The sequence below is a fragment of the Schistocerca serialis genome, chromosome 2, assembly GCF_023864345.2.
Source record: "Schistocerca serialis cubense isolate TAMUIC-IGC-003099 chromosome 2, iqSchSeri2.2, whole genome shotgun sequence".
Taxonomy (NCBI): Eukaryota; Metazoa; Arthropoda; class Insecta; order Orthoptera; family Acrididae; genus Schistocerca; species Schistocerca serialis.
In genome coordinates, this window is record NC_064639.1 from 948,690,333 (window position 1) to 948,705,595 (window position 15,263).

The 15,263-nt window shown below is 36.7% G+C and overlaps 1 protein-coding gene across 1 annotated transcript in view; it reads right to left on the bottom strand.

The window, feature by feature from the left end:
- LOC126458329 (meiosis regulator and mRNA stability factor 1) overlaps nucleotides 1-15,263 on the bottom strand; it is a 212,592-nt gene that overhangs the window by 62,032 nt on the left and 135,297 nt on the right. Inside the window, exon 19 of the mRNA XM_050095288.1 lies at nucleotides 2,451-2,777. Within this exon, the coding sequence (XP_049951245.1) occupies nucleotides 2,451-2,777 (327 nt within the window). The remainder of the gene's footprint in view (nucleotides 1-2,450; nucleotides 2,778-15,263) is intronic.

Below are 15,263 nucleotides of genomic sequence, written 5' to 3' on the forward strand. Positions count from 1 at the left end.
CATGTTCACTGTTTTGCTAAGCTACACTGTTGTGGAGGCAACATCCTTGGTGCTATCTAGTGGGCTTCCTGGAAATTTTTAGTGCAATGTATAGCTGCTAGATATCAGGGGGCTTCACTTAGCATTGAGGTACATACAAAGGATTTTGGGCATTCAGTTAGCAGTGTGCTGTGAGCAGAGCACATCTGTTGTCCACACACACTTTGTGTATGGCCTCCTCTGGCTGTACACATTTCTGTGTAAGATTTTATTTTGAAAACTAGTGATCTTTTTTTTTCAGCTGAAAAGCCTTGAAGCTGATATCAGACAGCGATTTTGAGGTCAGCACAAAGTGAATCTGACAGTGATTCATTACCACATTCAAGTGCTTCAGCACAACAATCAACTTCTGCAGACCAACTTATGACTTCAGACACACTGAAGTCCTCGAGCACATAGGTTTTTTCTGGACCATTAACAGTACAAGATCTAGCAAAATCTGATGACACAAAGAAAGCAAGGAGGTGAACAAAGAAGGACCCCACCTCACGAGATAGACATTTGTCGGTCCTATGATTTTTATAGTTCAGTGATAATATTGTAAAAACAAAAGACTACTTGTTCAAACTTCTTGACATTTTGGATCACTTTCCTAGTGTTTCCAAACAAAATTTACGTCCATTTCAAAACCGATGTGTGGATGAGTGTCTCCTCCTGTTCAAAGTGACACAAACTAAAACAGTACGTTCCAGCGAAGTGAAATTGTTTTGGAATCAAACGATTTTTGATTTGTGATGTTCGAACAAATTATATTTAGTATTTTATCATTTACTATGGTAGTGACAAAGATGTTACCAAACACAACCTCTGGTCTGTGGAGGAGTCGTCATAGCTCAGCCATATTTGCTGAAGGGGCATACATTATTTTGTGGTAATTGGTACACAAACTCAGTACATTTCTGTTGACTGTATGATCTGACAACTAATGTGTGTGGCACTACACAAAATACATTCCAAAAATAGCAGAGAAACTGTAAAAAGGAGAACTGATATTCATGTCTGTTTTAGGGCTAATGTAGGAAATGAAATGGTGTGACAGAAGGGCTGTGACTTCTCATTCAGCAGACATGCAAGAGAACTCTAGAATGGACTACAGAGAAGGTGTGAAATGTATGAAATCTTTGGTTACAACTGAACTGAAAAGTTTTCTTCCACCTAATAGACAGGACTTTGTTCAATGTTTTTGTCCGTACAAACTGTCATCTGATAAGCTGCCTTATGTGAATTACCAGTTGGGTGTGATTAAGGAAATATTTGTAAAAACACAATCAACAAAAGAAGTCGAACTGGGGGCTGCAGCCGAACTAGCAGCCTGCAAAGGCTGACTGCTGGACTTTGTTCTCCTGGACAACTGCCAAAGTATACAACAGGTATACTTGCAGGAAAAAACATAGCAAACGGAATCAGAAAAGAATTTTCTGTAAAGCCTGCAAGCACACATCATGTGAATTTTCCTGTTTTGCTACGCATCACAAAGTCAAAAACATATTCCCTGGTGCTAACACACAAGTTATAGCAACACCGTGTGTACAAATATTACACCTATATCTGTGTGTAACAACCAAAGGTAAGCAGCAGACACTGTTTCAGCATTGTCAAACAATACATCACTATGTGAACAATGTGTGTAATCTTACTGCAAAAACTGAGTTCATTTCTACTGTGTCAATTCACAAATGGGGTATGTAATACACATACCCATTGCTTGTTTGAAATGGAAACAAAATGAAAATGTTCATTTTCGCAAGTTGCGAGATTTCTTACGCTTTGTGGAAAATGTTGTACCTGATACTGATTCAGCAATAATAAAATGTGTGTAGTATGTAATGTAATTTAATGCTTGATAGTTTTCAAAAAGAAAGCATACAAGTAAGCACAATAATTATGTTTATTTCTGTAATATCATTGGTTTCACAACAAACAGTGTGTCATGTCACTACAATTCCCACTCCATATTTCTGTGGTACTAACGCAAGGACAAAATAAACAGTGTGGAATTATAATTTAGCATTTACAGTGGTGAAAGCAATAATCTATAACAGAAATATTAAATGTGACCACTAAAAGACCCAAGAACCAGCAATCAGTGAATACATCAGCAATTATGATGGCAAAATCAAACTGGGCAGTACATGGCAGAGATCCACCTCTTCCTGGCCAACCAGCCGCACCTCCCATCCGCAAGGTCATCCACTATACACTCAGTCCCGTTATTAAAGTGTTAAGGAAACAATGCTACAAAAAAGCTATGTGCACATGTCTATAAACTTAATAGTGACATCCAGATAGAATTGTGAAGCTGGTAGAAAGAGATTATTGAAATCTGTACAAAGTGATTTACCATACAGGAACAAACCTTTCTAAAACTAATCCAAAGCAAATTTCAGTACCTAATAAAGGTTGTCACATACCTCTGCAGCAAATTGTTTAGTTCTTTTAATTTCTTCAGGTGTCTGATCTCTTCTAGGAAGTGCAACTGTTGCCTCTCCATCTGCTGACTGCTGCATAACAATGACATTTTCTGCAACTTCACTGAGTAGATCTTCGAGCTCACATACACCATAATCTTGTACAGCAAATGGTCGTCCCAAGGTACGTGAAAAATGTGCTGGTAACTCTGACACCAAAGCTTGCTTGCTGGCTTGCGACTTAAGGACACGTAGAAGATCTGAAGTAAATCGTCTTATTTGAGCTCTGTGTGCCAATGTAACTATGCGGCGAGAGCCTTCTCCCATTACCTGTCACAAATAAAGCTGACATTACAAAATAAATACAATGAAACTGTTGAGACAACCACCTTTTGAAACAGTAGGTTTGCAGCCAAATATCTTTTTTTGGAGTTAACAAACTAATTTCTCTTCCCATAGAGAAGACCACACAAAGCTGATTGTATTAATAGCAATGAAGAATGGTAGAGAAATGTACATGAAAATTTAACTGTACACTTTTTCAGAAAAGTTCTTGCATGGCCATCATGGATTTTGCAGAAATTTTGTGAGAGAATTCGCACATGTTCCCAGTAAATACTGGTGAATTTTTACTTTTGCCAATTTAATACTTGTGGAGATCTAGGCATTTGTTTGACCACATAGTACAGCTATCAACAGTGCACCCATGAGTTTTCAGCAGCTTTAAGACATAATATCTTCAGTAATATTTTCTTGAAAGAACCATGACTAGGTCATCTTGTAAAAAAATTTTGTGCTGTCTTAAGCAAAGGAATAAAAAAAGATTTCCTGAGCAATTTGCGTTTTGATAATTTGAAGCAAAGCTGCCCAAGAAAGACACTAAACTGAAGTTAAGCTTTTTATATCTCCCCAAGTAATTGTGGGATATACCTGAAAATATGCATTCTAATAAAGTACCAATATAAGATCTTACAAAATCAAATTTCATTCTCCTACTGGTTTCCAATAGTTTATAAATTTAGGACAAACCAGAATATTTTTCCAAAACTTTGAAAAATAGCTATTTTTAGTGCACTTTCACAAAAATTCTTCTTCTGCAAACTCTCAAACCATTTTAATTAGAAAGATTACATTCTAAACAACTTAAAACCTTATACTTGGTTTTCCAATGGGAGCATATAAGGCCCTAAAAACAAGGTGAAAGTGCACTGAGAAAAACCCATATTCCCCTGGTACTCAAATCTAATATCTTTCATTAAGTTCTACAATTGTTTAGTACTCTCAGGAAAATAATATCAGAAGTCCCAATGACTTGGAAATGAGCTTGAGACAGAAAAACTACAAGTAAGGGTGGGGTGTTTTTTTTTTACAGCTCCCAGTTTTACAAATTTCTTTTCATAAAAAATGAAATGGAATATGGAATCCAATAAAAAGAACTGTTCTCTCTTTTTGTGGCTTTAATAATAAGACATAATCACATTTGAAAACTTTAATTTTTGTGTTCTGTCTCATTAAAATTGCTTCCTACACAATACCATGAGTGACAATATGGCCGGCAGTACAGATTTCCTCATGACATTCTACAGCAAATTAATGAAACCTGTAGAAACAAATCAAGTAGCTTAGGATTTTAAAAGCTACCTCTTCCACCTTTGGCGTCTGATGATTATAGAATTGTATTAGCAGCTTGGGATTATGTGTCAAGAAACCCATATCAGATTTGGGAACCTGTCAAAGTAACTTGCCTGTGACTTTTGTTGCACAGTTATCGGACATGGCCCCTACGTCAATGGGGATACTTGTTTTCTCACTTTTAAAGGAACCAGCAGTGGTCAAGCCATCTTGTACGATACAACAACATTTACACAATGTTCCATGAATATTAATTGAAAAGTATGCTAACACAAAGTACACATTATACCTTACACCAGAATTAAAGTAGCACATAAACAGCATTACACAATGAAAAGACATACTAATAATTCTCTATAACATAAGCCCATTCCAAAAAATGTCACGAAAACCTGCAGTGAACTACAACAAATTTTACAGAATGTGGCGGTGTGTAAAACATGACTCTGTGTAAAACACACAGGCTGCTTACACGATGTGTGCTGCAGCTATTATGTAACAATTTTACAATCATGATCTTCACTGCCCTGATAACGCACAGTCAAAATCTGATGTTTATAACCAATTTGATTCTGTAGTTATAGCAGAAAAATAGGCCAATATATGTAATGATGAGTTGTGACAAACACTTGGAAATTTTTTGAGTTATCCAGACTTATCTCACTTCCTAGTCATCAAGACTTGATATTGCCTTCCCCAGAGAACATAACAAAAGCTGTCAGATTTGAGTACCAGCAGAGTATGGGCCCCATTTTCAATGCACCTCAATCTTGTCACACTGCACAACCAAATATAATTTTTACGTGTTTTAGAACATGGTCTTCCTAACAGAAACAGTTTAAAAGCGTTTCTAGAAGAATTTTTTTGTGGAAGTGGGTCAAATATAGTAACTTTTGGCACTTTGAGAAATATTGTCAATTTTGCCCTCAATCTGTAACTAGGATGCTGTATTACTAAGCTATTACATGCAAGTTTTCAGATGTATCCTGCAATTACTTCCATAGATGTACAAAGGTAAACTACGTACTTTTTTCGAGCATCTTTCCTCCTCTCCTCCAGTCAGGACATACAAATTTGTTTCTCAAGTTAACATTTTTCGGGAGCTCAAGGATAGTGCTCCATGCACTGTGTCCATTTCTCTGTTAGTCTTCAGAGAAATGAGCACTGCAGAATTTGCAATCAGTGTCTTCTTCAGATTGGGCGCACGTCCTCAAATTGTACCACACTACAAATAACAAAAAAAATTTCCTGCATTGTTCTCTTTTTCTTTCTTAAAAAAGAAACTTGCTTGTGTCCTTAGATTTCACTACAGCTTTTGTCTCTGAATTGTTTCAAACATTCCCTGTCTGGAGATGTTAGTTACCTAACATATTCAGAACACGCTGATTTTACTGGGCCCGTTTGATCTTTGTGGGGATTGCTGATTTTGGGAGCTGGCCAGATGCCAACTGGACTCATTTACTCCATTGTTTTCATATTGTATGTCAAACACGTGGTCTTTGCAAAACTGTTGTCCCTAAGTACATGTCTGTTACTTAGGAAGAGACTCGTGTTCCAGAAATCATTTACTGCGTTTTCCATTGTTACTGCTCAAGTAGATCACTCTAAACAACCTTGTAACAAAAAATGAGGTTGCTACTTGATCTGGGTTATTCGTGCTCCACATTTCTATTTATTAGGGATAGTGCGCTTTAAATGGTCCCATGAATTCCACACAAGATGCTATATTTTATGTGTGGAATGGGGTGATAAACAGATGATCTGGATGCAGTTTTCTCTTGCTTTGTTTCTCATACAAATGTGGTATGTTGCCCATCAAGTATTAGCACAACAGGTTCATCACTGCTGTATCCTATAACTAGTGCACGTTAGACTGAGTGTACCAAGTATAGTGTTGCCCCATACGTGTGCCTGCGCGCGCGTGCGTGTGTGCGTGTTTAAATTGGCCGCCGACTGTATCAGCATGGTCCGGCCACTGGAGGCCACCTGTGGGAGCGATGCATGTGGTGCGGTCTCTGTTGCATCGTTTGCCACCGAGTCGCCCATCTATAAGCACGGAGCAGCAGCAACTGACTCTTCTGTCCTTCCTGTGTACCATTCATCAGAATTCTGTGTCTCGTTACTGGAGATCCAAGAGTTTGTTTTCTGTTATTGTTCAGAGGAGCATGAATAAAGCCATAATTGTGTTATTTGGACCAGTACTGTATTGTATATTACTTGATGACTACAAACATCAGACAGCTTCACAAAGTTCACAAAATTGTCAAATCAATTAGAATAAGTATGATTCTGATGCCAGCTACTAGGGTGGCAAGATGAACATCAAATGATGCACTGAGTCCTAATATGTGATAGTCATGTATTAAGGTACTATCTTATGCTAGAAACAAAGCCCCAGTTATGCTGTTCAGCTTGAAGGACAATTCATTATAGTGAATGAAAGAGTACTTTGTAATGAATATAACCATAAAAATATTTCTGCAACAGTTACTCAACCTCAGATATCAAAAGCACGCACACACACTCAAACTTGAAAGTCAACAGTTTTAAAATGAAGGCTTCCTGACAATATCCAGCTCCATAATGGTCTCAATGTCACTTCTCCATGCCTCAGGAACTGTGAAAACTAAGTTCCGATACCTCCCAACAGAGCTCAGGACTTTAGTCAGAATTTACCTTTCTCAGGTTACTGTACTCTCCCATAACTAGCACCTTTCCTCTACATTCAAATAATTTTAGGTAATGATAGTGTCTTTTGGGTAAATTAAAAGCAATATCAAATCATAACATAGTCATTTTCTCAAACTAAATTGTACTTGCAGTAAGGCAAAGAGTAGTGCATTCAGTCATTTGGTGTCTGCAGTTTTGTACCGACAGACCACTGACATTATCAAGGTCAATTTTCCTTTGAAGGCTATGGTGAAATCAATCACTGGAAAACTATATTCTACACTTTCCCAGCCAACTGGAAGACTGTACAGTTTTATACCTGATTATCTCTTTTGGATCGTTACAGACACCTAACTGAATTTTAATAAATATTGTCTGACAGAATTAAATGTCTTATTCAGACCCATTACTCTGAATAGCTGCAGTTATTTTTTCCAGCGTACTTGCAATTTGACTGAGAGCAAAATTTATGAGCTCATTTTTAAATGTTTGTTTATTCTTAATGATTTTTCCTTGTGGATCTTCTTTCTCATTCTGCCTGCTACTGAATAGTTTTATGCACACAGACAAAACTTTCTATTTAGCAACTTAATTTGGATCTGACTTTACAAAATTTAGAGTGATAATGAATTTTAGTGTTCTTAAATAAAAGGGCAAAAGGATTGTTGTTGAGTTTGGCACTTACATTCAAGTGCTCAATGTCACAAAAAGTAAATCCTGACCAGTTTCATTTGTGCCAAATAATCAAATAATTATTTAAGTAATTACTCTATCTTACCTCTGAAATATGAGCTTAGCACAAGAAATAATTTTGCTAGATTTACGACTGATCTGAAATCAGTTACTTCTCAACATAAGAACATTCTCCCATTGCTATACAACGAATGCCCTTAAAATAATTTGGATAAATTCTGTTTAATTTTTTTTAGTTTTTTGATATAATTTTCTTTTGGCCATATTACAATATTTCTCTTAAAGACTACAAATAATATCCATCAGTGTTTTACTCATCAAGACAAGAGAAGCTACCGGACTGGCCATTGGCACCTTACACAGCGGAGACATAAAAAAAATTCGCCAAATGGTGGAACCAAACTCCGTTTAAACGAGTGACAACCAGGCACTTTGACCATGCACTACTTGCACAACAATGCTAACATCTCCTTCGGACTATGTCCAGGGCTCCAGGTCAAATCACTATACATTTCACAATCACTGTCAGTTTTCTATACTTAGGTGTATAATGTTTAATTGATATTAATTTCCAATCTGGAGTACAGTACGTCTCATTGGTATGATAACATTTTCCTACTACAACACAACATGTGTACCAACAGGATGTAAGTACGCATTGAGAATGCCCGATGTGGGCTAGCTTTTCTCTTCTCACTTTATAGTACCATCATTTCTAAAAATTTTTACCTTTCATCAGAGGCCTATCACCTCTAAAGTTGCCCTATGTTGTTCTTTGCATCTGCTTGCTGTCATTGTTTCAGCAACAAACAACTTCACATCTTAAAACACTTCACTAAGCTTTAAGTGCTAAAAGGACACACAGAATATTTTATCATCTTCCTCTTTCACCTTATGGCCACTACATACATCTTGCTACCCTTTATTTTTGTATCATATTGTTCAAACATTGTCAATTTCCACAACATATTACAGTGCTTTCTTACCAGTTAACAATACCATATCATGAAATCCTGCATAGTTTATCTTTCTAATCATCATCATAATCCTGACAAAAAGCAGCTTTTCACATGGTAGTTCTCCAGGCCGTCCAGTCTTCTGCCATCCTCTTCAGGTCTGCATAATTTCCTCTTCCCTTTATGTTATCTATCATCTTGTACCTCCTCCTCCCTCTGTCTTCTCCCACAAACCAATCCCTCCGAAGCATTTGCAAGCAAGCACTCCCTTCTCAAACAATGTCCCAATGAGTTCTTTTTCCTTTCTCTTACAGCCTTCAGCAGACATCTTCTCTCACCAACCTTTTCCAATACTCTTTAATTACTCATTCTCACTCTTTCCATCCAACTTATTCTCTCCATTCTCCTCCACATCCACATCTCAAATGCTTCTAACCTTCTTTCATCATTTCGTCTCAGCATCCATGTTGCTGCCCCATATAGTGCCACACTCGAGACAAAACATTTGCCAGCCTTTTCCTTACACCTTTATCTAACTTGCCACATAAGAGTCTCCTCTTTCTGTTGAATGCTGCCTCCTTCACTACAGCAATTCGAGTTTTCAACTCCTGGTGACATCTCAAGTCTTCAGCTATTGTGCTTCCAAGATATTTAAATGCACTTACTTGGCTAATGGTAGAGTGTCCTATTTTAATATTGGACAGTCTGTGTCTTGTACTGATGACCATAGTCTTTGTTTTTGCTGTGTTTCTTTGTATCCCATATTCCACACAAGCTTCATTCAGATCTTTCAGCATGTTATTCACTGTCCACTCACTTTCTGCCACTAACACCATGTCATCAACAAATCTTATACATTCTATGCTCTTCCCACCAATACATATTCCTCTTTTCCCATTTAATCCTTTTGTAAATCTCATCGAGGTATGCGTTAAACAACAGTGGGGAAAGGCTACAACCTTGTCTAACACCTCTTCCAATGCTGCTTCCTTCCGACATTTCATTTCCAATCCGTATCCTTACTTTCTGATGTAAATATGGATTCTGAATCAGTCGTCTCTCTTTCCAATCTACTCCGTTCCTCTTCAAAATACCTATCAGCTTGTCCCACTAAGCTCTGTCAAAAGATTTTTCTATATCTATAAAAACAGCAACGATTTCTCTACCTTTTTCCATACATCTTTCCCCTATAGCTCTTAACAGACCAGTAGCATCTCTTGTTCCTTTTCCTCTTCTAAATCCGAACTGCTCCTCTGCAATCCCTCTATCCAGCTAGCCATATAGCCTTCTATTCAACACTCTTAGCAAGACTTTAGCTGCATGAGAAATTAGACTGATGGTCCTAAGCTCTTCACATTTTTAGTGTTTCTCTTTTTCTCTATTGGTATCATAACTGTTGCAGGGAAGTCCTCAGGCCATTCCCTTTGTCATATATCTAGTTACAGAGTTAGATTATTTCGTTTCTTGTCATGTTTCCCAGACTCTAACATTTCTGCTGACAAATCATCAATTCCACCTGCCTTCCTATTCTTCATCTGCTTCAATGCCTTTTCTATTTCTACTTCCAAGATGATGAATCCCTTTCCATCTTCCGACACATATTGCTCCTATTTCGTTTTTTATTTCATCCCCCTTATACAGACATCCAATGTATTCTTGCCATCTGTTCAAAACCTCCTGTGGTTCTGCTAGAGTACCATCGGCTCTTCCATGTTATTCCTCTTTCTTTTACGTTCAAAAACTATCTCACTAGCCAGTCTATACATCATTTCGTACTTTCCCTCTTTCTCCAGTTTCTCTATTTCGTCGCATTTCTGTTTGATCCATTTTTCCCTTGCTTCTTCAGTTTCTCTTCTTAATTCATTATACTAAAGAAAGGTTCCCCTGATTTAGTGTCCAATTATAGACCATTATCCATATTAAGCATCTTTTCAAAAATCCTGGAAAAACTTTATGACAGGCTTATAAATTTCATAAAAAACCACGCACCAATCAGCATTCAACAACATGGTTTTAGTAAATCTTTATCCATCCAGACAGCAATTTTTGAACTGTTGGACCACACACTGAAATCAATTGACCAACATAATATAGCTGCAGGTATCTTCTTAGATCTCTCTAAAGCCTTTGACGTACTAGATCATAAAATACTGCTTGCTAAATTGGAAAGAAGAGAAATAAGAGAAAACCGCAGACAGAAGGTATCACTTCAATACGATATTAATGTACAGAATAAAATAAATAACACAGTTCTCCACTCGGAAGAAAGAACAATAAGATATGGTGTTCCCCGAGGTTCTGTTCTAGGGCCATTATTTTTCCTCATTCACATAGTTTATCTTGTTGAACGTATGAGCCCACAAAAAACTATCCTGTTTGCTGATGATACAAGCATAGTGTTGACTGGATCTAGCCCTGAATCCCTTCAGACAATATCTGATAACATTATGAAAAAACTGAGTGGTTTAACAAAAATGGCCTAATTGTTAATAGTGGGAAAACTGTATGTATCAACTTCCATCTAATTCCCACATCCAATCAAAAAACTATCCAAGTAAAGTTAAATAATGATAAAATTGAAAATGTAAATGCAACAAAATTTTTGGGTCTATGGGTCCAACAAAATTTAAAATGGGACACACATATAAACAACTTATCAAAGAAACTCTCATCATTGTGCTATGGACTAAGAATACCAAAATCTACTACAAGTAAATCCACACTAATGCAAGCGTACCATGCGCAGTTCCACTCATTGCTCCGCTATGGAATCATCTTTTGGGGAAATTCAATTCACAGCACAAATATATTTAAACTACAAAAAAGAGCACTGAGGATAATCTGTGGCCTCAAAAAGCTGGAATCCTGTAAATGTCAATTTATAAAACTTAATGTTCTAAGCATCCCATCCCTATTCATTCAAGAAACAATCCTATTCACCAGGGAATACCTCTCAAGAACACGCAAATTAATCCTAAACAATGATATACAGGCTTATTATACCAGAGGGCAATCTAATATCCATCAAATGTTTTCAAGGACAGCATCATACCAAAAATATAGAACTCATCTGGGTATCGTATTACACAATAAAATTCCAGAATAAATAAAAACTGCTCCAGATCCAATATTTAAAAATAAACTAAAGGCAATTCTGACAAAGCACTGTTTTTATTCAGTACAAGAATTCCTGGAAATGAAAAATTATAAAGTTCCTTTGTAAAATACTGTGATTAGAGTAAAACATTCTGTAGGCAAAATAATAACCTAATTTCTACTATACACAACTATGTTTCAGTTTCACTTCCCAAAATTTTTTAACTCGCTTTTGAATGTGCAAGTACACATTCTATTAGTATCAAAACTTAATTGTCTGTGAAATCTCAATGTTAATTTCATGTTTAATGTAGTTTTTAAATGACATTATCCTTCTGTTGTGTTTCCAGTTGACATTTTCGCTATTCTGTAATCTCAGTGATTATTTGTGTAAATTTAAAGTAGCACTACTTTGCCTACATGTTTCTTAGTTCCCCATGTAAAGTGTTTGTATTCTCTGCATGTGAAGTTACTATATTCATCAATGAACAATTTTGTGTACATTTTTTAAATGGCAGTCCATTGCCTATTTTTTTTCTCCAAACTACATATTTGTTAAGAAAAATGACTTGTCCTATATCATGTGTACTTTGTACAATATGTGATCCACAGGATAAATAAATAAATACAAATACAAATTCAGTTTGCTGTACCTCTTTTTGCCCTCTTCAGTTTCTACATTTTTCCACTTTCTCTGCTCTTCCGTCTTTTTCAATATGTTTTCTGTTTACCATTCTTTCCTAGTACTTTGGGATACTCTAATTCCTAGTACTTCTTTGGCAGAGTCCACGAGTTCTTCCCTCATTTTTACCCATTTGTCATTAACACCCATCAACACTACCTCTTTCCCATTTTTCCATAAATCTGATGCCTTTCCTACCTCTTTGAGTCTTTCTTTTGCTTTACCTCTCCAAACTTTTTTCAACTTCACTTTTATTTCTCCCACTAGTAGGTTGTGGTCTGAATTTATATCCGCTCCTCGATAAGCTTTGGCATTCTTCATACAGTTCCTAAACCTTTTTTTTTTTATCAGGATGTAGTCCAACTGATATCTTTCCCTATTCAAATCTGATATCCATGTGTAATGTCTCCTTTTGTGGTGCTCAAATAATGTGTTACTCACCGCTAATGAATTTTCTTTACAGATACTAATTAGTCATTCACCTCTCTCAGTTCTTATTCCTAATCCAAATTTTCCTACTGTATCTTCATCTTCTCCTTCACCCACCACTGCATTCCATTGATAATGCTGACAAAAATATTTTTCTTGACTACTGCTGCTAAACTGTTTACCAATGTCAGTGAAATGGCTTCTCCTACTTTCACCTAAAGCTTAATTCTCTTCAATTCCTTCTCCAGTTTTTATTTTTTTTTAGTTGCATAATACACAGTTTGAGCAAAATAAATCTGGTCCAAAAAATTTACACAGAAGAGTGATGCATAACTGACCACTGTTAATGAACTAGAGAGCTACCCATAACAAAGTGCTTGAAACAGATTTAGATGCATCACCTGGTTGCCGTCACATGTCTGCACTTTCAGATCTCCCTCACACACTTCTCAAATACTTCACTGTCTCTCAGATGTGTTTAGTGACCTGCTCAATGCAGCACAAAATGGTGCTCACAATAAAATGACAAGTTTTCAATACAGAGTGCTAGGCAAAGCACAATTTGAGGGAAACTTGCAGATTTGTTGGTGCAAGAGTTAAAAACTGTAAGTGTTTTGGCAAAACCTCCAGCTAACTCTGCAGTTCAAAATTTAGTGGCAAAATGATAGAAAACACTCTCTGTAGCATATAAAAACTAACTGTTGGAAAAGAGTAACATTAGCGAAAATGGTTGAATGAAGGAAAGCCTGAACCAAAGCCAAACAAAATCTCTATGCCCTTTAATTGTGCACGTGGGAATTAAGAGATGATCAAGTTCTAACATCATAAAAAAGAAAGCCTCTGCATCTATAGTCTTACAAATCTATTGTCATTTATGAGTTAATGCATCTAGACAAACTTTACTTTCAGGTGTTTAATTCTGCTGGCGGGTTCCGACTGAAGTGGAATCCGGACTTAATGGATCCTAAGTCTTTCATTTCTTCGGATGAGTTCTGGTTAATGCTAACCTGTATGTCTAGAAATTAATCCATATGTGGATCAAGTCACACAAGATTAACAACTGAATAGCTATTTTCAGCAAGACTGAGTAGCATCATACACTACCTTGACAATGTTGACATAAGGGCATGAGGTTTTTGGTGAAGAGAGGACAACCAACAGAGACAGCACAATCTCCTGGCCACATCTATCACCTTATTTCTCTCAATGATTTTTATGTGCATGGCAAATTGAAGGGTGAGGTGTACTCAATTCCACACACTGGAAAACTTACAGCAGAGCACTGAAAAGTGCTACTGCTGCTATCCCTCAAGCCGAGTTGCTAAGTACGTCTATGTTGCAAAGTTTGATAGATGAAGCACAGTGCTGCATAAAGAGGTCACTTACAACAATATGTAATGTTGATTAATAAGGGTAAATCCTGCATCACTCTTATTGTAAATATTTTCAGGGCCAGGGTAATTCTGTCCTCTGTACAAGTTACCTAACAACTTATTTTCTTCAAATCCACTTCATCTTCTATATGACTACCATGAACTTCATTTAACTATCAAAGTAATATTTCCAAATCTTCAGTATTACATGAACAGCCTCATCTCTCTAGGCAGCTCATGAACTGTTCTTCAAAAACCAGTAGCCTTAATTTCAGTTTTTAATAACCAATTTCCATATCTGAAAATTTATTATTATGTTGAGTTGCAGACAGGCAAAACAAAAAGATTGATACATATTTAATTTTTGACCAAAGCATTCTTCAAAGAAATAAATGTGCACACACTCACGCACATTCAAATAAGTGAGCACACATGACCATGCTGGCAGCTCGAATCAGCTTTCTTGTCTCAGCTGCCAGAGGTAGTGACTGGTGATCATGTGTGTGTGAGGAGTGCTCTCTCTCTCTCTCTCTCTCTCTCTCTCTCTCTCTCTCTCTCTCTCTCTCTCTCTGTGTGTGTGTGTGTGTGTGTGTGTGTGTGTGTGTGTAGAAGGTTTTGACAAGAGCTAAATGTGTCAGTCATTTTGTTGTGCCTGTCTGCAACTGTCATGTTTACAGTGAGTAGTAATCAATCTTTTTCGTTGTTGTTGTTGTTGTTTTCTTCAGTCCTGAGACTGGTTTGATACAGCTCTCCATGCTACTCTATCCTGTGCAAGCTTTTTCATCTCACAGTGCCTACTGCAGCCTACATCGTTCTGAATCTGCTTAGTGTATTAATCTCTTGGTCTCCCTCTACGATTTTTGCCCTCCAGTACTAAATTGGTGATCCCTTGATGCCTCAGAACATGTCCTACCAACCGATTCCTTCTTCTGGTAAAGTTGTGCCAATATTGTTGATATTCAAACTTGGAATTTCCATTGATTTATTATTATTATTTTATTTCTCATTAGTGCCATCAATGTCAAATCATCGCACCACTCTCCCTTCTCCATATTGACACATATTTCCCTCTTCCTTTGATTAAGCTCTTTGCTCAGTTCACTGAAAATTAAAACTGAACCAGCAGCTTTTTTGTTTCTTATTTCTTTTACTAAAACTGGAAATCCCATGCAATCTCATATTAGTTCTCTTCCCTCTTACCTTTAATTGACATCTAGGTGATTCTTCATTATAAACAGTTCTGTATAATTTGACAACTTATGCATTGTTTTGTTATTTCCATATA